Source organism: Phyllostomus discolor, chromosome 12 (genome assembly GCF_004126475.2).
Source record: "Phyllostomus discolor isolate MPI-MPIP mPhyDis1 chromosome 12, mPhyDis1.pri.v3, whole genome shotgun sequence".
NCBI lineage: Eukaryota > Metazoa > Chordata > Mammalia > Chiroptera > Phyllostomidae > Phyllostomus > Phyllostomus discolor.
The window spans coordinates 35,199,619-35,219,138 of NC_040914.2; the positions used below are offsets into that span (position 1 = coordinate 35,199,619).

At 56.2% G+C, this 19,520-nt stretch overlaps 1 protein-coding gene across 1 annotated transcript in view; it reads right to left on the bottom strand.

Annotated features, from left to right (window-relative positions):
* The window catches only part of ALDH1A3 (aldehyde dehydrogenase 1 family member A3), a 32,997-nt gene extending 19,026 nt beyond the window's left edge, over window positions 1-13,971 (bottom strand). Inside the window, exons 1-6 of the mRNA XM_028502309.2 lie at window positions 13,759-13,971; window positions 8,574-8,678; window positions 6,417-6,557; window positions 1,619-1,748; window positions 1,227-1,288; window positions 22-150 (exon numbers count right to left, since the gene is read on the bottom strand). Of these exons, the coding sequence (XP_028358110.1) occupies window positions 22-150; window positions 1,227-1,288; window positions 1,619-1,748; window positions 6,417-6,557; window positions 8,574-8,678; window positions 13,759-13,854 (663 nt within the window). The 5' untranslated portion in view covers window positions 13,855-13,971. The remainder of the gene's footprint in view (window positions 1-21; window positions 151-1,226; window positions 1,289-1,618; window positions 1,749-6,416; window positions 6,558-8,573; window positions 8,679-13,758) is intronic.
* Window positions 13,972-19,520: the final 5,549 nt, after the last annotated feature.

The window sequence follows — 19,520 nt, forward strand, 5'->3', positions numbered from 1 at the left end:
TTTTCCTTTCGGACGTCTCACCTCTTTGATCAGAGAGCCGAGATAAAGCGCGGTGAGGGGCGTCTGTTCGGCCGGCTTGATGACGATGGTGTTCCCACAGCACAGGGAGGGCGCCAGCTTCCACACCAGCATGAGCAGGGGGAAGTTCCACTGCAATGGGACACAGAGGCCATTGGGGGGGCCTGGATCCAGCCCCCTACCCCGTTCCAGATGCCCAAGAAGGCCTCGGTGGAGGGTCCTTGCTTTGCATGGTGCAGATTTGGGGGTATAAAGGGGTAACATAGGTGTTTGCAAGGATCAGAGTTGCATTCCCGCCTGGTGCTTCCTAAGTGCATTCTGGGGGATGCTGAGAGTTCTTCTTTGCAAAGAGGATGCCACTGTATGGGCACTCTTGCAGGTTCGCCGTTGGCCCCTTAAAGGCTGCAGAAATGAGACCCTTGTCTCCTCAACTCAGAGGCCACAGAATCCATGCTCCCCCACCCCCGCCAGTGAGCTGGCGCTTGGTGAAATTCTTTTCGGGAAATGCTTTTCTCCTCATCTTTCGACTACAGAGGCAAGAGCACCGAAACCACAGTGACAGTAAGCTGGACAAAAGCTCATGCCGGGGCACTCGCTATGTGCCAGGCATGGTTCTCAGTGCCACACGAAACGTGAGCTCCTTCGGTCCTCACAAACCAGCGTGAGACGGCGGCATTATGGCTGCCATCTCCAGAGGGGCCTTCCCGGCCCCCGCCCAGCTGCTCACCGCCCAGTGAATAATGTCCCGGTTGCTCAGCAGCTGAGGCCGCTGGAAACTGGGCCCCTCCACCTGACACCGGTGCTCATCCTCTCCCTCACATCCTCCACACCCCGTCTAAGCTCGGGTGCCTCCCACTGTCCTCCCACTGAAGTCACCCTCAGCTCCAGCCGTTCCTTCCCTTGCAAAGCCCTTGGCCTGCTGCATGTTCTTGCTCATTTGCCAAAGCCCAGTTAGGAAGGCCCCTGCCCTAGGGTGTGGCCGTTCCAGGCCCCTCTGTTTGGAATCCACGCTGCCTTCTGTTACACGCCAGAAGTGTCCCCTGAGTGCCAGAGTGGGGCGCTCATCCATCTTGATGACCCTCAAGCACGGAGCTCCATACCACAGAGCCAGGAGGGCTCCATGAATGTCAGTGACAGAGAATCAACACACACTGGGAATTGTGTCTAAGGGTCCCACGGGAGCGGGGTGAGGGGAACCGGGTACTCACGGGAGTGATGGCCCCACACACGCCCACGGGCTCGTGCCTGGTGAAACACACCACACTCTCATCTGCAAGAAGGGTGCAGGGCGGGAGGAAGACACATTAATCTAGACGGAAAGATTTTAAGTAGTAACAAGACAAGAGAGGAACCCAGAAGCCCACAAAGGTGTCAGTTCTAAGCCGATGACACAAAGAAGTGGTTTCAACTCCATTTCATAAGTAAAATGCCTTGGAAGGATCAGCACAGTTGACATTGCTTTTTAGGGACCGGGAAGGGACTGGGAAAATGGCCAGAGGGGCTCTGCAGTGGCCGTCTGGAGGGAGGGAGGGAGGGAGGGAGGCAAAGGCAGGGTCCCCAAAAGACCCCATCCGAGGCTGAGAGTCCCGTGCTGGTTCACCTGTGGGGATGGTCCTGCCCTGCACTTTGTCCGCCCACCCTGCGAAGTATCTGAGGGTCTTGATACAGCCCTCCAGGTCGATGAAGAAGGCGTGAAGGAACGGCTTCCCTGTGTCCATCGTCTCCAGGGTCTGCAAGGACAAGACATCAGACATAATTTTCTTTTCCCCTGTCAGGTTACAAATGGGACGGGGGAGGGGGGCCATGCATGGTTCCAGAACCTCGATCTCCACCCCTCTCGGTGCATGAGTCTCTAAGAAAGTAAGGCGCTGCATTTAAAAATAAGACCTGCCCCAGACAGTCAGGACCCCGAGGGGTCAGCCAGAGCACAGGCGTCAGGCGTCCCCATACAGGGCAGTGGATGCAAGGCTGATGGGAAGCCTGGCCAGGAAGGAGGACACCGTAGTATTTTGTCTCCTCCACGGTGTGACTGGGCCCCGAGCTTCTGTGTGCTCCTGGGAAGCTCTCTGAGGGTCAGCTGGAGACAGGGCGGCTGGCAAGAGGGCTGGCTTCCTCCAACCAAGGGGAAGAGAGGACACAGGTTCTTCCTCCCTGGCCCAGCTGACCGGGTGCAATGTGGAGTGACGGACAAGCCCGCAAGGGTCACACTACTGGCACAAAGACGCAATGCTCCACAACGGGGCTGAGGGGCCGGATGCGTGGGGCGGGGCAGGGTGGGCTCGCCCTCGGTGGTGGGTGGTGAGGGAGGTGGTTCCCCAGGGCACGCGCGCACGCAGCTCCTCAATGGCGAGGATTCTTTGCTATTTCCAGCCCGGGTGTCAGAGGGCCCCTTTGTCCCTCAGACAAGCGGCCCCAGTTGAGCCCAGCGCTGAAACTGCCCGTCGCCGGTCTCCGCAGGAAGTGGCCGCCCAGACACATAGCTCAGGGCTGCATTCTTGTTTTAGAGCCGGGCAGGGAGACGACGATTTACAGAGGAGGAGAGGCCCCTCCCTACGTGCCCGCCTTTGCGTCATCTCCGAGCTTGACTGCTCTGTCCTCCCGGCTGGGCGCAGACACGGGGCTGGCAGAGCCCCGGACACGTCCAAGGTCGTCCAGCCGGTCAGCGGCAGCGCGACGGGCACCGAACACGAGGCACCTAACGTCCTGCTCTGCATCGGGAAGGCCTGCAGGACAGCCTCGTGAGACCCTGGGCCACTCCGTTCACTCCAGCCTCCTCTGACCTAGGCAACTGCTTTCCCAGCGTGGGCGAGTCCCGCGATCTCTCCCTGCCTCCGCTTCCTCCTCCGTAAACTGGGAATAACCATAGTAACGCAACCTACCCCTGGGCCCAGGGGACGGTGGGCGGAGTTAATGTTCTCAAAGCACCAATGACTGTGTCTGCCTGCAGCGAGCGCCCCCTTCAATGTTCAGTTCGTCACAACCATGGCGCTTACAGTCATCGTCCCTGTCTGGACCAGACAGGTGCGCTCGGCAGTCCTCACCTGGGGACACCGAGGACACAGGACTGCGAGCTGCTGAAGACGATAGGGCGGATTTGCGTGGGGGTGTGTCCCGCCCCCTTGTGGTGCTGCTCAGGAACCAGGGCAGGCCCAGGGGACAGCCTGCCCACTGTACTTTGGCTTGCATCAACTGGCGTTGCCAGTTGGAATGCATATTTTCCCAGGGGAAACCCGGTATTGCAAACCACGCCAAGAGTTCTCCAGGGCTCAGCTCCTGCAGACAGCACCTCAGATCTGCTGGCAGAACTGGGTGTTTATTCTCGGCCCTTTTCTGGGATGAGAAAGGGAGAGGCAGGCAAAGGACTGCCGCCTAGAATCATGGGAAATTGTCGGGCGTCTCTGGCTGGGTAGCCTCGGACAGGTTACCGCACCTCTCTGGGCCTCAGGCTCCGCCCCTCTGAAATGGGATGGCAAGGGCTGCAGGGGAGGAGCCCCCCACCAGCCTGGTGTGCGGTGAGCGTGCAGCCCGCCTTGGCTATTTCTCCTTATTCACCTGGGCAAGGCTGCCGGGTGCAGTGACAACAGGAATTTGCTGGTCACCATGGGATTAGACAAGGAATTCTTTTAAAAATAAAAATAGCCCTGGCTGGTGTGGCTCAGTGGGTTGAACTTGGGCCTGCGAACCGAAGGGTCACTGGTTTGATTCCCAGTCAGGGCACATGCCTGGGTTGTGGGCCAGGTCCCCAGTAGGGGGCGCATGAGAGGCAACCACACATTGATGTTCTTTCTCCTTCCCTTCCCCTCTAAAAGTAAAAAAGTAAAATCTTTAAAATAAAAATAAAAATAAAAATAAAAAAGGATGCATAGTTGAGTTGCCAGGACTGAACCTAAGAAACCGAGTCTTAGCTACTGATTGCGACTTTTAAACCGTGGTTGTAGCTGAGCCAGGAGTAAATCACAGCTCCTGGTAGGTTTATTTCCTCTCATGTTTTAAGTGACAAGCAAATCTTCTGAAAAAATTAGTGTCAAAATGCTCAGACTCTGCAGAATCAAGGAAAAGTCCCTGGGGGAAACTACTCCTTGATTCTAAGTGTGCCAAGGCTTAGAGAGACAGAGTGAACAGGGAGGACCCCTACTGGGGGGCTCCCACGATGAGCCCGGAAAAGCTGGATTCTGGGTGCCACTGCATCAGGAGGGGAGAGAAAGTTGGGGGGGCTGCTAGACCCCCCACATCTATTTCCAAACATTCAACACAGTTGTAAATGCCCAGCTCTGCCCATACCCTGGAGCCAGCCAGAGGACAAGATTGCTTGGGGAAGCATTTGGCAGCCTGCAAACTCAGGCATATCAAGATGGCAAGTGAGGGGTGCTTTCCTAGGCTGTGGCCCATGTTTTAAAAACTGTATTCGCCACCCCGGTCGGGTGGCTCAGTTGGTTGGAGCATCGTCCCGTGCACCAAAAGGTTGTGGGTTCAGTCCCCAGTTGGGGCACATAGGCCACCAATGGATCTCTCTCTGTGTCTTTCTCTCTAAAAATGAATCACTATAACCCCGGGTGAGGATTAAAAAAAATAAATAAAAACATGTCTGCCAGGAATTGTCTCGCCCCATTTGTGCCGTGGTGAAGAGCTGGTCTCATGTCCCATGGGCGCCGAGGTCCCAATGGCGGAGGTGGCAGGCTCCGCCAGCTGCCCCCACACGGTGCTGCCAGACCTCGGGGCGGGCAGGGGGAGGGTGAAGGTGGCCTCGAGGGCTGGGCTCCCCGAGACGACACTGACCCCGGAGGACAGGCCGGGGCGGGGAGCCCCGGGCACATCCTCTTCTTCCCTGCCCGGAGCCCGCACACACGCATTGCACACCGATGAGCTCATTCTAGGAGAAGACAGAAATGTTTTTGAAAAAGCCCGTTTGGCAGCCCAAGAGTGGAGGCTGCCTCTCGTTGCAGGAAGAAACCGGAGGCTCCTCGGAGAGAAACGCCGACGCCGGGAGGGAGCTGCCCTCCCTCGGTTTGGGGGCACACGGGCCAGGCTGGCCGACAGAGCTCCGGTCTCTGGGCGGAGGTGTGCCCCCAGGACAAGGCACCCAAGAGTGGGCATCCCTGTACCCGCCCTGGTCCCCAAGACACACAGTTGGTGGCGACACACAGAGTCACGTCAGTGTCCTGGCTGACACGGTCCACCACGAGTGTTTGTACTTTGCTGCTCCTTGCTGACATCGGATCAGGAGAGGAGAGAGCCGTGTTTACATGTCAGAGGCCAGAAAGGAGACTTCCCGCCTTCCCGACATGCCTCAGGGTTTGGAGCTAGTTTTAAAGAGGAGCCTGAGCTGCAAGAGGCGGCGAAGGACCCCAGGGCACAAGGTGGCCTGGAGATTTCCTCTGACCACGCACCACAAAGCCAAAGAAGGGTCTGAGGATCCTATTAAATACGGCATTTACAACCTATAAATGTTTTCATAGCTCCAGGGCATGCGAGCAGCCCAACCTCAGGGAGTGGGCTGAATTCATTTCTCCATTTTCCCAGCAGAGAAAATAAGGGGCCTAGAAATTAATGGCCAGGAGGGTATGTAGCTGGGGTTAGAACCTGGGTCTTCAGACAGTGTTACTATGGAGACGGCTACTCCTGGTAATAGGTATCATCTATTCAGTGCTTGCTGCGTGCCAGGGAGTCTGCTTAGGACTTTAAACGGGTCATTCTTACAACACTTAGATACCATTATCAGTGACCCTTTCCATGAAGACATATATGCTCAGAGAGGTCAAGCAACTCATCCAAAATCACACAGCTGGAAAGTGGCAGAGCGGGGATTTGAACCCAGGTCTTTCACATTCTTGAGGTTTGGGATAACTAGCTTTCCCTGCCTTTACCTTCCCGCCACATAGCCTTGCCATTGCCCAGTTCAAGAGTGACGCCGAGATGATTTGTAGGTCATAAGGGAATAATTTTTAGGTTACGTGGTGGCCTTTATTTTAATAAATATTGAAAAAAAATACCACCAGCACATTAAACCTGGGAGTCCATAGATATTGTCACTCAGGACGAGGTTAAATTTAAGTGTAAAAGGGAGTACATGGGGAAAAAAAGGGATGTTCATTAATGCACAAGGTAGGACCAGTCCATCCGCTGTCTGTGACTGTCTCAAGCCTGGGAACCATGAAATAAGCAGAACTTCCTCCAGGCAGCTGTGCTGCAGGGGGCACGAGTCCAGCTTCCAAAGGAAACAGGTCAAGTCCAGGGGCATGGACCGCTGCCTACTCCAGGGCACTGCACCCCAAAGCCCGAGCAAAGCCACGGTCACCCAAGGCTAGCGCCTCGGGTCTTTTCTCCCATGCCCCACAGGGGACGGGACCCTCGCCCAGGCTGGCTTGCCCCACGCCTGTCCCTCGCGTGCGTGTACTCACCGCCAGGATGACGCGGTCCCGTTCCACAAGGTCGGCCAGCTGGTGCAGCAGCCGGCCCCGGCTCAGGGCATCCAGCTGGCGCCACGGTGAGCCCCTCTGGAAGGCGGCATGGGCGGCCTCCACGGCCTTGTCCACGTCGGCCTGAGTGGCCAAAACAAGAGAGAGCGCGTGTCACCTCGCGATGCCAGCGACGTGGGACAGCTACAGGGACTCGCAGAGACCTGCCTCCCCAGGGCCAGCAGGAGGGGGTGGGCGGCAATGGCTGGGGGCTGTCTTAGTTTTCCCTCCTTCCATCTTCAGTCGTCTTTAAGATTTTTATTTTTTTACCATGGCCAAGTATTAACTTTCCTTTGGGTTCTAAAGCGTTTTAAAATAGTTTATAAAACCACCGATCGGAGTGAGGTATTTTTCTTGGTAACCCAAGCAGGAAAAGATTTTTCCACTTGCTAGCTCCGTGCGGGCACACGCTCACCCACCGGTCACCGGACGAGGCGGGAGATGAGTGTTTCGGCACTTTATTCCCACCGAGCCCCCCCCCCCAACCCCCCCAACCCCCCATTCGGACAGTGAGGCTAGGCGCAGGGCACTCTCCCGGTCTCAGAACCGGGCTCATCGGAAAAGTCCCCAGATGGGGAGAATTGGGGACTTTTTTTTCACCATTTTATAGACAAGGAACTGGACCTTCTGGGCACTGACAGGAGAATGACTTCTACTATCAGGGGAGCCTTCTACTTAGAAAAGAAGCAGTGAAAGGTGTTCAGAGTAATCTCCCTGGTTGTTATTTTCAGGGAAATGGGGTTCGAGGCTCTGCTTGCTGGCGGGCCACGGCTCATCCCCCTGGCCCCTCGGGGCCTCCTAGGGAGCTGCGTTGGCAGTGTGCACCTGATTCAGTCGAGAGGAGCACCCCACCAACATTCTGTGGCTCCAAAGTGTGCTTCGAGGTGAGTGCCAGCTTGGGCTAGGGAGACAGATGTTAGGACCTCGGGCCCAGGGCAGGGTCTCCTTCTCCTCCCTGATATGGGGCCCCTGCTGAGCATCGTGCCTTGCACCCTTCCCCCGCCTCGTATCTCCATATGTGCTCCTCAGCCTCCGCATCTTTGTAAACAGGGCTTTCCACGTGGCGCTGCACGTCAGAGGGTCTGTACCGGTGGAACCACTGGGCGTCGCACAATGATCATGAAGCTGTGGCGGGGCCTCAAATTCAAGGCCATTTTACAGGGGGGCCATTCACCCCCTCCACATGCAACATCACTCATACACGCATTAGGAGTGCCAGGGGAGCACTCCGGGGGTTGAGAAGAGGTTTCCATTTCCCATCTCTCCTCAGAAAAAAATCACCTATGGCCTTTCCCCCAGTGGCACTTATTTTAAAAAGATGTAAGACACTTTATGGCACTTTGGAATTTATCAAGGACACATTCTGCCCTGGCTGGTGTTGGCTCAGTGGATTGAGCGCCAGCCTGTGAACCAAAGGGTCACTGGTTTGATTCCCAGTCAGTGCACATGCCTGGGTTGTGGGCCAGGTCCCCAGTAGGGGGCACATGAGAGGCAACCACACAGTGATGTTTCTCTCTCTCCCTCCCTTCTCTTCTCTAAAAATTAAAAAAAAAAAAAGTGATTGTATCAAGAACATATTCAGAAGTCCCTTAGCTTTATATTTTCTATAGTGGTGTATACAACCTATACAATGTGGCTTATCATACACACCATGTGTTATATTGCATACTGATATAATATACATATATGGCTTGAGTGATAATAAGCTTATTACAATATATCACATGATCATTTACATTTCTGGCGGAAAAGCAATCTGGCCGTCACACAATGCCATTACCCCTGTGTGGCTTGGTTGGGAAGTCTTTTTTCCTTCAAGCTGCATTTGGTGAAACACACCAACTGAAAACACTTTCTGGGGAGGTTCTTTAACGCCTCCACGTCCACATAATTGATAAGAACCTTCCCTTGAGCCACGTGATGAGGACAGCGGAGGTCACCCTCCTGGACAGGGAGACATCCATCGAAAGAGAACCTCTGTGGCGCGTTGTCCCTGACGGATCTCATTCTGGGCTGCCTGGTCCCGGCGAAGCCGACTGGCCCGCTCATCCCTTCCTTCTCCGAAATCGGATTGCCAGAGGCCGGGTGGCGGACACCTACCTTATCACCTTCCTCCACTTCGCAGATCTGCTCTAGAGTCGAAGGGTTGTATGTGGCAAACTTTTTTCCACTCTTGGAGTCATGCCATTCGTTGTTGATGAATATCTAACCGAGAGAGGAAGTTGCAGTGCATTAGGCTTAGATCAAAATCACACCACGCCAGGAGGCTGAGGAGCTGCGGGGAAGTCTGGCCCTTGCCCGCCGCCGCCTGCCCACCTGCCCCGCCCACCCGCTGCCTTCCAGCTGGGACCGGGAGCGGGGACAGAGTCCCGCGCTGGACTGGGAGCACACTCAGGCCTAGGATCCAAGTCTCTCGACTTTTCATTTGTGCTCAGAGAATTACTTTTCGTCATAATAAAGCCAAAGATATTCAGATTTTTTTCTAAAAGAGTCTCTTTTTTTTTTAATAGCATGGATTCACAGAGGAATAGCTGTGTTGTGTAGTTAAATAAGGGTGTCAGTTAAATGCTATAGTCTCCTCGAGTTTGGGGGAAGATTAAATAGGGTTACATGCATGACGTGCTAAGGCGTCCGCCTGCCCCTGCAGGGTAGGTGGGCCGTGGACACTCTCTTCTGACTGCTGCAGCCCCCCACGCCCTCCGCCCGCTGGACTGCCAAGGAGCTGGTTTAGACAACCTCGCTATAACCCTGCCGTCTACAAATGACCACCAGCACCCCTCCCCCGTCCCCTTCAAAACCGCCTATTTGCAGGTTGGGCTTAATAAAAGCCAGTGTTGGAATACAAAGATAAATATCAAGGTTAGGAAGTGTTCTGGTTATATGAACAGACGTAGCACATAAACATTTGAATGCAAAACCGAAGAATTAAGCCACAAAAATCGCTTAGTTTGGAGCCTGAGTTATGTAGAACAAAGCCAAGAATGAGACTGTTAAAAAATAAGCAAACTAAAAAGAATTTGCAACACCCGCACGTGGAGATGTATGTGCTATTTACTCTTTGTTTACTCCGAGTCTAACGGCTTTAAGAAACATCACGTTAGCCCTGTGGCCAGTGTGGCTCAGTTGGTTGGAGCGTCATCTCGTGAACCGGAAGGTCGGCAGTTCGATTCCCTGTTGGGGCCCATACCTGGGTGGCGGGTTCAGCGCTCAGTTGCAACACAGAGGGGCTTTCGAAAGAGAACTAGGCACAGAGGTGCCACCACACACCAGCATGAGGACCTGTCTACCCAGCGAGGGACAGACAGTCTCTGGCTGGGGCAGGCAGGGACAGCCTCGTCACCACAGCCCAGCACAGCGTCAGGGAGTCCCGGGTCACAGACATGGCTACAAGGCTCAAGAAGCATGTCCATCAAATAAAACGCCGTCAGTGATTTCTACGTGCAGAACTAGCTTATCAGATTCTGTTCTCTACCCGTACGCATATCTTTGCTTTTCTTTGGGTCCTTTAAAAGAAGGCTTGGGTCATTACAAGGGTGAATTTCAGTTATTGTGAATTTTATCCTGTTGGACAGATGAGAGGGAGGTCGCCTGCCCCCTCCCCCCTACAAGTGGCTTGGTTCTGCCCTCTGTCCTGGGCCTTCCTGTAAAAACCCCAAGGCTCCCGGGGAAGGCAGCCGGCTCTGAGAAGCAGCCGGGGAAACCGCTGGGATCACTGGCCCTGAAAAGCAGGGAAGTCTGAGACTGGTAGGGTGAAGACAGAAGGCCTGCTCTGGCCGGGCAGGTGGGCAGGGCCCTCCCCCGCCGCACTGCGTGGAATCCAGAGCTGAGAGAGGGCCCTCGCCCGCCCGTGGGATGCGCCGGGCTGGCTTCTGGAAGCTCAGCGCCTTCAGCGAGAAGCCGGGCCCCCAGGGAAGCCCGCCGACAGGGCCAGGCTACAATTACAGGTTTATTCTTCCAGCTGAAACCAAACCCAACAGCCGACTTTTGCCATCCAGGGCGCAATCGCCCGGGAACAGTGAGAAATTAATAAGTGCGGAAGAGTTAAGTTAGCGCGGGGAGGGAAGCGCGGCCAGGAGGAGAGGCCCATTTGTCGGAAGATGAAATTTCGTGGGTTAGATAATACAGCCTGTCAGTGAAAACTGCTGATTCTAGGGCCTTCCCAGTATCAGTTCCAGGGCGGGGGTGGGGGCACGGAAAATGAGAAGGTGGTAGGAGGGAATATAAATAAAGGGGAGCGAAACAGATTGCAACGGTCAGATGTCTGTTACCCTTCATCTCCAAGCATGTGCCTCCCCCCCAAAATGACTTGATTGTCTAGGACGTGGATCCTTAAAAAAAAAAAAAAAAAAAAGCAGACTGCTCAACTCCGACCATATTTTCCCCATCACCATGTTCCTAAATTAGCAACATTTTTTTTCCTCTTTCTACTACACTAGTAAGTAACGCCGTAAGTGGTTTCCACTGTTGATTTTCTCTCCATGAAAAGAAAACAAAAACACGAATAAAGAAGGGGGTCGGTGAGCGTGGCCTACCGGGAACGTTGGTGGTATTGCTTTGAACTCAAATCAGAATAGCTAGCCGGAAAGAGAATCCTTCCCCTAGACTCGGGTGTGAAACAGCCCGGGTACGAGACAGGGAGCTGTAGACAGAATTCTGACTTCCGTGGAGGAATGCAATGGTGTTATCGGGACCGAGCCGGCAAAGCCGCCGTTGTGGCGAGGAGCCCGGTCCCCTGGGGAGAAGCGAGAACAGCTGTCACCTGAGTGGGTTCTGCAGGTGCCACTTCCACGGACTCTCATCAGATCCCAGCTCAACCCAAAAGGAGTGCGTTTTCAGAAAAGGAGGTTGGAGGGGATGGTATCTTTTCATCAAAGCAACCCTAGGCGCCGGTTTTCCTGAACGAGACCAGCTTTCTGAGGAGCTTGGCTACCAGGAGAAATTGTATAAGGAAGGGGAGGGGCCCCCAAAGCACACGGGGTTGCTGTCCACGGAGACCTGTGGGGGCATGGGCGTGTTCTAGAGGGACACTGCCCGCACCGGAATTGCAGAGCAAGCCCCGTGCTAAACATGTGCGAACCAACCAAGGTTGTCCTTCTGGAAACTGGACTGAGCCTGGGCCGTAGAGCCTCAGACACCGGCCTCTGGCATGTCCTCCGTGAGCGGGAAGCGCAGCGGATCGAGTTTGAAAAATAACACACCATTACCGGCTCCTGACTGCCCGCCCTGGGCCTTGGGTCCAGAGATCTGTTCCTCCAGCCTCTGCTGGCTGCCTCTCCAGCCAGAAGCTCCCCCAGCCCGGCTCGCCGGGTGCCCACCCTCGGCCACAGCACACAGGCTGCCTGGGCCCCACAAACGCTGGGGGCGGGGGTCTTTGTGGAGGTGGGCCCCGGGTGAGGAGAAAGGAGAGGCGGAAGCCTCACCCTGAACAGGGAAGGAGGAGACTGTGGTCTCTCGTCAGGCCGTGCCGCCTCGTGGCCTGGGATCCCATAAGGGGCCGGGTTCTCCCTTCTTCTCCATCCCGTGGCCATTCCTCGGCTTCAGCCACACACCCGGTGCTGATCCCCTGGGACTGGGGAGGACCCAACAAGACGGGCCGCGCTGGTCTTCCGAGAATGTGCCACGTAAGACCCTCCTTTCCACGGGCCATCAGGATGTGCAGAAAAAGAGAAACTTTCCACATGGGGCTGCATCACTCCAGTAGCAACCCCCACCCCCCCCAAAAACAACAACAACAACAACAACAGTAAAGCGTAAAACGGCAATCCTAAACGTAATTTCTGGTTTCTACGTCCTTTTTTTTTTTTAAACCCTATAAAACGAAAATAAGAGAAAACGCCATCCACCACGACCCGCAGGCGCTGGAGCACCAGCAAAAAACTGGTGTTGGAGTTTTCGCTCTGAAGCCGATACTGCCAGGGAAACTGCATCGAAAATAATCTCCGGCCTTTATGGGGAGGGGCTCCGCTGATTACGGAGCCCTCTGAAAACAGTTAATTTGGTTGTCATGTGATCAGAGGCCCCGCTGCCGCCGTTCAAGTGCCAAGAGACCAGAATCTGAAGGCCACACTTGGTGGCCTGCAACGTTCTCCGCCTGATTAAAACTATTTGAGAGGCGTAATTGCTACTTTTGAAAGTAAAATTGATGGGGGAGTTTTCTAAGTGCTGTGTCAGCTGGAGTTGGGGGCTCCCGGACAACATGCGAAAATAAAAGGAGACGTCGTTGGGGAACGCGGAAGCGGACCGCACTCCGGGTCTGCGCTCCTGAAGGCGCCCCCGCCCCACACCCCCAACCACCCGGCCCCTGCCCAAGGCCCCCTCCAAACAGCCTCAGGGACGCCCAGAGCTCTGCGCGCCGGCCCGGCTGGGCTGGGCTGGCCTGGACTGGCCTGCTGGTCCGCGGCGCTCAGGCCTCGCCATCTCCCTTCCTGCCCCCAGGCAGGTGATCTCACCGCTTTGCCTACACCCCAGCCTCCAGGGCCCGCAGCGCAGAAAGGCAGAGAACCTCCGGACTCTGTGGCGCGATGGGTCCTGCCACCCGCAGCGCTCCAGGCCCTGTTAGGCGCCCATCTGGCTGCTGCTTCCGTCAAAACCAGGGCCTCGGGGCTCCAGAGCAGTTGGACCAGAAATCACCTTCCCGCCTCCCCTCGCTCCACTGGTCAGCCGGGTACAAGCTAAGCACGGAATTGCCCCTACGTTTCTCCCTTTGCTACCCCTGGCATCTTTCCGAGGAGCCAGAGCTCCCAGACCTTCTCTTCACGTTCCCTGGCGCCCTCTTACCCTCCGGAAGGCCGACCCTTTCAGTCCTGGACCCTCGGCAGGGTCTGTGGGGAGCGCACCGCGCCGGAGGCCCGCACCTCCGCTCCTCCGCAAAGCCGGCCCTGCCCTGAGGGCACGTCGGGGTGCGCGCGCCCGCGTGGGGGTCTTTGCGGTCTTTCCTGCCAGGCTTTGAGGCTGAAAGCTCTGAGCTTCGCCGCCTGAGAGCCCGTCCGGGGTTGGGGATCGCGGAGTCCCCCATGGGTGCGCAGTAGACACACGTGCGGGAGCAGGCTTCCCGCCTGGGGAGTGCTGCGCGGAACTCGGCTTCAGGAGGGCCCAGCCTAAATGGAACAGCGGAGGTCCCGAGCGCCGGGCGAAGTCAGCTGAGAGCGCACCGCCTACAGCGCCCGACAGGCTCGGAGCGGGGCACCCGGGGCTCCCGGCCTGCTGGCCCCTCTTCCGCTCATCCCGAGCTGGGCAGCCCTGCACGGAGCCCGGCTGCCGTCGGTTGGGATGGGCGCCACCTCACCTTGGTGAACTTGACCTCCAGGTTTCTGATGGGGCACGGCAGGCCTGGCGGCTTCTTGTCCGGCTGCCCGTTCTCCACGGCCCCGTTGGTAGCCATGGCTCCTCCGCGCTCTCCGGCCAGCCCCGCGGCGCCCGAGTCGACCCGCTCAGTTCTGAGTGGTGCGCAGCCTACTCGAAGGCTGACAGCTCCTCGCGGCTTTATGCAGAGCCCCACGCCTCCCGCTGGAGGGGGCCGTTTAATTGGCTGCAGGACGGGGAGAAGGGAGGGCCAGCCGGGAGGGGAGGGGGCTGGCCTGGCTCACCCCACCCCTCCCGCCGCCCTTGCCAGAGCCCGGCCTCGGCGCAGCTCTCTCCCCGCCCTGGAGGCTGCGCTTGGTGGAGCAAACCGAAGTGCCGCTGGGTCCGAAAGTCTCAGGGTGCGGGCAGTGGGTCGCAGCAAGGCGTGGAGACGCGGACACTAGCAGACCGCAGCCTCCGGCTGTCTCCCCGAAGTCCGGCCATTCCGTGCTCCGCACCTGCCGCCCCCTGTCCGCCGCAGCTCTTGTGTATCGGCTCCACCTGGGCGGGTGCGCAGCGCGCCCGCAACAACGCCCGCCTCCTTGCTGCCTGCTTGGGGCCTGCGCTGCGTTCCCGGACGGCGCGCGCCCGTGGGGCCGGGGCGTCTTGTGCCTTGGCCTAGAGTCTGGCTGCCTTGCCAGGGGGTCTCGCTAGTACCACAGACGCCCGCCACGCCCTACTCGGCCCGAGCTGGGACCAGAATTTCCCCTGGGTGTTGGAGCTTCACGCGCCAAGGGCCAAAAGACCAAGGAAAACTCCTGCGCTTTCTGCGCAGCGCTCTGGGGTCCCGGCAGCTGGGCCTCTGGCCTTGCGAGTATCGTGCCGCCCTTCAGCCCAGGACTCTGGGATGCAACGATTTTGATTTGGAAAATGCACTAATTACTCATATCCTGCAATTTAAAAAAAAATGAAAAAAGAGAAAGTACAAGGCGTCTTCTCAGGTTTTCAGAGTGGAAGCCCGGAATCCCCCTGAGACGCAGAGACAGACTCCCGCCCCCCCCCCCCCCCCCCCCCCCCCGTCTTGCCCTGTCAGAGAAGTCCCACCAACGACCCGGACTGGCCCCAGGTCCCATCTGAGACCTGGAAGCGGCTTCTCCTCCGTGGCATCCCTGGAACAATGATGCCGGAGGCACGGGCTGGGGACGCAAGCAGTGGTTTAATCCCCAGGTGGGCTCAGCCCCTCCGCCCTTTTCTTTCTGTGAGTAATCTCAAGTGGCGGGGTACTTCTTACTGTCTGAGGCTCCCCCTGCTTGTTTGGGGGTGTCGGCGTCCATCTCCGCCCCCCTCTCCTCCCTTGCGGTGCCTGAAAGCATTTGCAATCCCCTCTCCTCAGGGTGCCCCGCCCTCCAGGGGGTGAAAGGGGCCTATGTTCCTGTGGGTTAGGACGCACAGGTGAGGGATGGGAGGAGGACAGCAGGTCCCCTGAATGGATTAGGGTTGATGGACAGCGGTGAGTCTGTCCTGGATGCTGGGCTCTCCGACAGTGGTGAGTCCTGGACCAGTGCCGGCTCTCTCCCCAGCCGCTCCTGCCACTCCCTGGGCTCGCTGTCCTGCCTGGCCGGCCCCGTGGTCCCCACTCAGGTCTTTCAGGAACACGCGGGTGGATGCTGAGCCTGTGTGCCTGGGGTGCGCCCAGCATGACCAGACCTCAACTGAACCCCCCTCTGCAAGGGTTTCTTTGGGACTCTGGATGGGTGAGCTTCATTCACTGGAGCCAGCGCTAAAAAAAAAAAAAAAAAAAAAAAGCCCTGAAAATGTGTAGAGGACACTGGGTTGCTGAAATAACTTCTGGATAGGTGGGAGGAGATGTGGCCGGGGCTCGGATCTCTGCTTCCTTAGGGTGAACACGGAGCCTGCTTGCTCCCAGGTGGATGGTGGCCAGCCACTTGGTCACCTTGAAGTCAGGAATGCAGGCTGCCTCCCGGCGCCACCACGACCCGGAGCGCCCGGCCTGGAGGATTGTATCGCCTGCATTTCCGCTCGAGCAGCGCCCCCACCCGCATCATCCTGGGAACCTGGCTGGGGGCTGCAGCCAGGCATTCGGCTATAGCCTCAGGGTTCCAGAGCACAGCCCAGGAGGCTGGGCCTGGCTCCAGACTTGTCCAGACGGGCAGGCTCCCCTCGGCTCCCCTGCCTTGCCGCTCAGTGGGAGGGAGGCAAGAGGCTCTTCTCCCCATTTTCCAGGTGAGTAAGCAGAGGCATGTGGGTGCCTGCCCCAGACATCACCCGCAGTGGAGGAAACCCCAGCCAGACTCGTGTGGGGGCGGCCGATACAGGGCGTGGAAGAGGGGGATCTTTCACCTTCTTCTGCACCTGTGTCCTGTAGCCCCACGTCGCCCGGGAAGCACGGAGCACAGCGAAGGTACAAAATGACAGTAGAGGCTGTGTCTCTCATCTCCTGCACTCAGAGGTGCTGCCCACAGGGGTGAGGGGAGGAGGGAGCACCCTCTTCTCCCACGGTGGGCCGCCAGGTGCTGACTGGCAGGCAGGGGTCTGTCTGAGCATCCCCAGGGGCCAGAAGCCACATCCCTGACCCGATTCCGGCGGTGCCTCTGTGGCTGGATACTTCATCCCGCTGAGCTTTCGTTCTTCTTTTTTCTGTAAAATCATCTCCTTCCCACTTTACAGGGCTGGGGGAAGCTGGAGCAGGAAAAGGGTGCGGAGTGCTTCATAAGCTGTAAAGGGCTCGGGACACGCCAGCTCCTTATTTTCTGGCCCTTCCCGCAGACGCGGATGGATTGCTCCCAGCAGGCTTTTCTTCTGGGAAGTTAGCACGTTCCCCTGGACTCTCTCCGGCTGGTGGGCGCTTCCCCGGTCGACAGCCGCTCCACCACGGCCTGCTGCTTGGCTCCCACGCATGTCAGAATTCCACCCAATTCAGAGTCTCCGAATCCACGACACTTCCTTTGGAGGGCTGGTTTGTTCACGGAACACTCAGTAAACATAAACGCGAGTAAAAGACTAAGATAAAATCAAGTTAGATGTGCCCACTCCCCTACCAAAAGCTCAACTTAATTCCATTTTTAAACACGGAGCGGGGAGGCCTGGCTGGTGGGGCTCAGTGGATTGAGTGTTGGCCTGTGGACCTAAAGGTCACCGCCAGTTTGATTCCCAGTCCAGGGCACATGCCTGGGTTGTGAGCTAGGTCTCCAGTAGGGGGCGCTCGAGAGGCAACTGGTATCTCTCAGGCAGGCATCAGTATTTCTCTCCTCTGTCTCCCTCCCTCCCCTTCTCTCTCAAAACAAATAAATAAAATTCAATTAAAAAAAGAAAAATAAATAAACACGGCGGGGGAGGTTGAGGTCTGTCGCAAACATTATTGAGTGGTGATGCTGTTTACCATGGAGTCCCCATTTTGTTTTGTTTCAAGTCAAAGCTTCACTGGGGGTGCCCAGAGGCCTGTGAGGGCCCCCAGAAGCCCGGAGCTGGGGGTCAGCTGAGGAGCTGTCTCCCAAAGGACACTCGACCCCACCTAGCACTCGGGAGTCAAGGCGAGGCCCTGGCACCTGGGCGTGTGGAGCCCTTTCTTGGAGAGCCAGGCTCCCTGGGTGAAGGTGGTTCTGTGGATAGGGGACCAGCGTAGCTCTTCCGGGCGGGTGCGCTAGCCTCCGTGTTCTTGGCTGTAAAATGGGCAGACAGGTACCCCTGAGGTGAGAGAGAAGACCGACTTCCCTGGGCGCCCCTCCCTGCCGGTGTCAGTGAACTTGACTCCACGTTGCATGTGAACTCTTCGATGCCACCCAAACTGACGTGAGTGGGGAGCTACCTGCCTTTCACGTTCAGGAGGAAAGAAGATCCAGAAAGCTCTCCCTACGCTACTCCCTCAGTCTGTCCTCAGGGAACACGCAAATTGTTTTCCCAAAAGTTGTCACCAGTTGTGACCAGTTGTCATCAGTCACTCCAGAGGCACCCAGATCTGACAAAGATGAACCAACTGACATCCGACCGAGTTCCCTGGTCCACCTGACGCCAGCAACTCTGGTGACAGATAGCTGTGACAAAGCCAGGAGAGAGCACAGCGGGTTAGGTAGGGACAGCTTCCCTACTTTCTTGCCAGTGAAACCCTGTTGGTTGAGGGCAGCGGTGTGCTTTGGTATCGTTTCAAACATATTTCCCAGCCTGTCTTGCACACAGGCGTGGTTAATGAGCTATAAGCCACATCTCTGGTCTGGGCTCTCAAAGAAGCTCTTCACGTGGGGCTGAGTCAGCCGAGAGGTGTTTTTCTTCCTTCTGCTGCCTGGAGCTCAGACGTGAGAGCAGGCATTCAAGCAGCCATCCTGTGACCACAAAGCAATTCTGAGAATGGAAGTTACATGATAAGAAGTGGGAGAAGGCACATAGGAAGAGCCTAGTTCTCTGAGGAGCCTGAGAACAGGTTCTCTGCCAAGGATTTCCTTGCCTGGGTTTCTCTCATGTAAGCAAAGGGTCCTCTCTCATTTAAGCCTACTATTGAGGTTTTCTCTTCCATGTGCTGAACCTCACCTTAAATGACACAACTGGTTATTTAAACTCTGTCCACTGCCGTGAGTACACCAACAGAATTATAAACTCAGGTGGAATAAATATGTCATTTTTTTGTATAGAAAAAGTAGTGCATTAAAAATCTTCTTATCACCATCTCCTTTCTACTTTTTTTTTAAACTTTGAGCAAATGTTCTGAGTATTCTGTACTAGTTCTATAGCAAATTAAAAACCAAAGACAACACTAACTCTGGGATGGAGTAGGTGAAGCTAGCTCATTTTGATTCATTCACAGCGTAAATCGGGTGTGGTGAGGTCCTACCCAGGGAAGAAACCCCTTTTGGGATAAGGTCCCTCATGGGGATGGGCAGGTAGCCTATCATCCTAGAGTACCCATGGTTTTAGTTGTTGGGGCTGCACCTGCCAGGTTACCGAGGGAGGTGCCAATGCCCAGAGAGCTGATATTGCCACACAGGTCCATGGGCCACCCAGCTTGGGGAGCCACACGGCCAGGCCAGCATCTAATCCAGGCACTGAGAAAGTCTGACCTTCGGTTTTAAAGTATGCAGAACTGAACACACCACCCTTCTCAGTACCATCCCCAGGCTTTCTCAGTGACGTGAGAAGTTGTTTGCAAACGCTCCAACCCTCGTCAAAAGTCAGGGGTTCTGTGCTTTCCACCACGTCTGAATGATTTGGGAACTGGAGTTCACTTTACTCTGGACAAAATGCACTCCCTGGTTAGAAGGAACACCACTTCGGGGGCTTATGAAAGGGTTCCGGAAGATTCTTGGACACGAAGTGACTCTCACTAAACAACTCTGCTGAAGGAAGCCTTGGTGATTCAGCAACACACATATTGAATTTCCCTTGAAATCTACGTGGGTCTAAAAAATGTGGGGAAAGGGAGGCTTAGCAAGATGCAGATTGCCAAGCCTGTAATGCCTGAAAAAGATTCAAGTGTGTTAGTTTGACGAATCACCCTTGGGCTCCTGCAGCCTGTCGGCCGGGATGCTCTCTGGAGGAGCGGCACTTGCCAGAGAATCTTCCTTTGGCTTTTTGCTGTGATGTGAAGGCTGGGTAGGTAGGATGCAGGGTGGGGAGTGGAGAAGTTGTTAAAACCTGTGTCCTCCTGAGATATAGCCTGGGGATCCTTGTGGGTAGTTGTGTCTTTGTGGGGTCAATGTTACTCAGGCAGTGCTCTGGAGGGTCCGCTGTTATCCGGAAATCTCTATAAAGCACCAC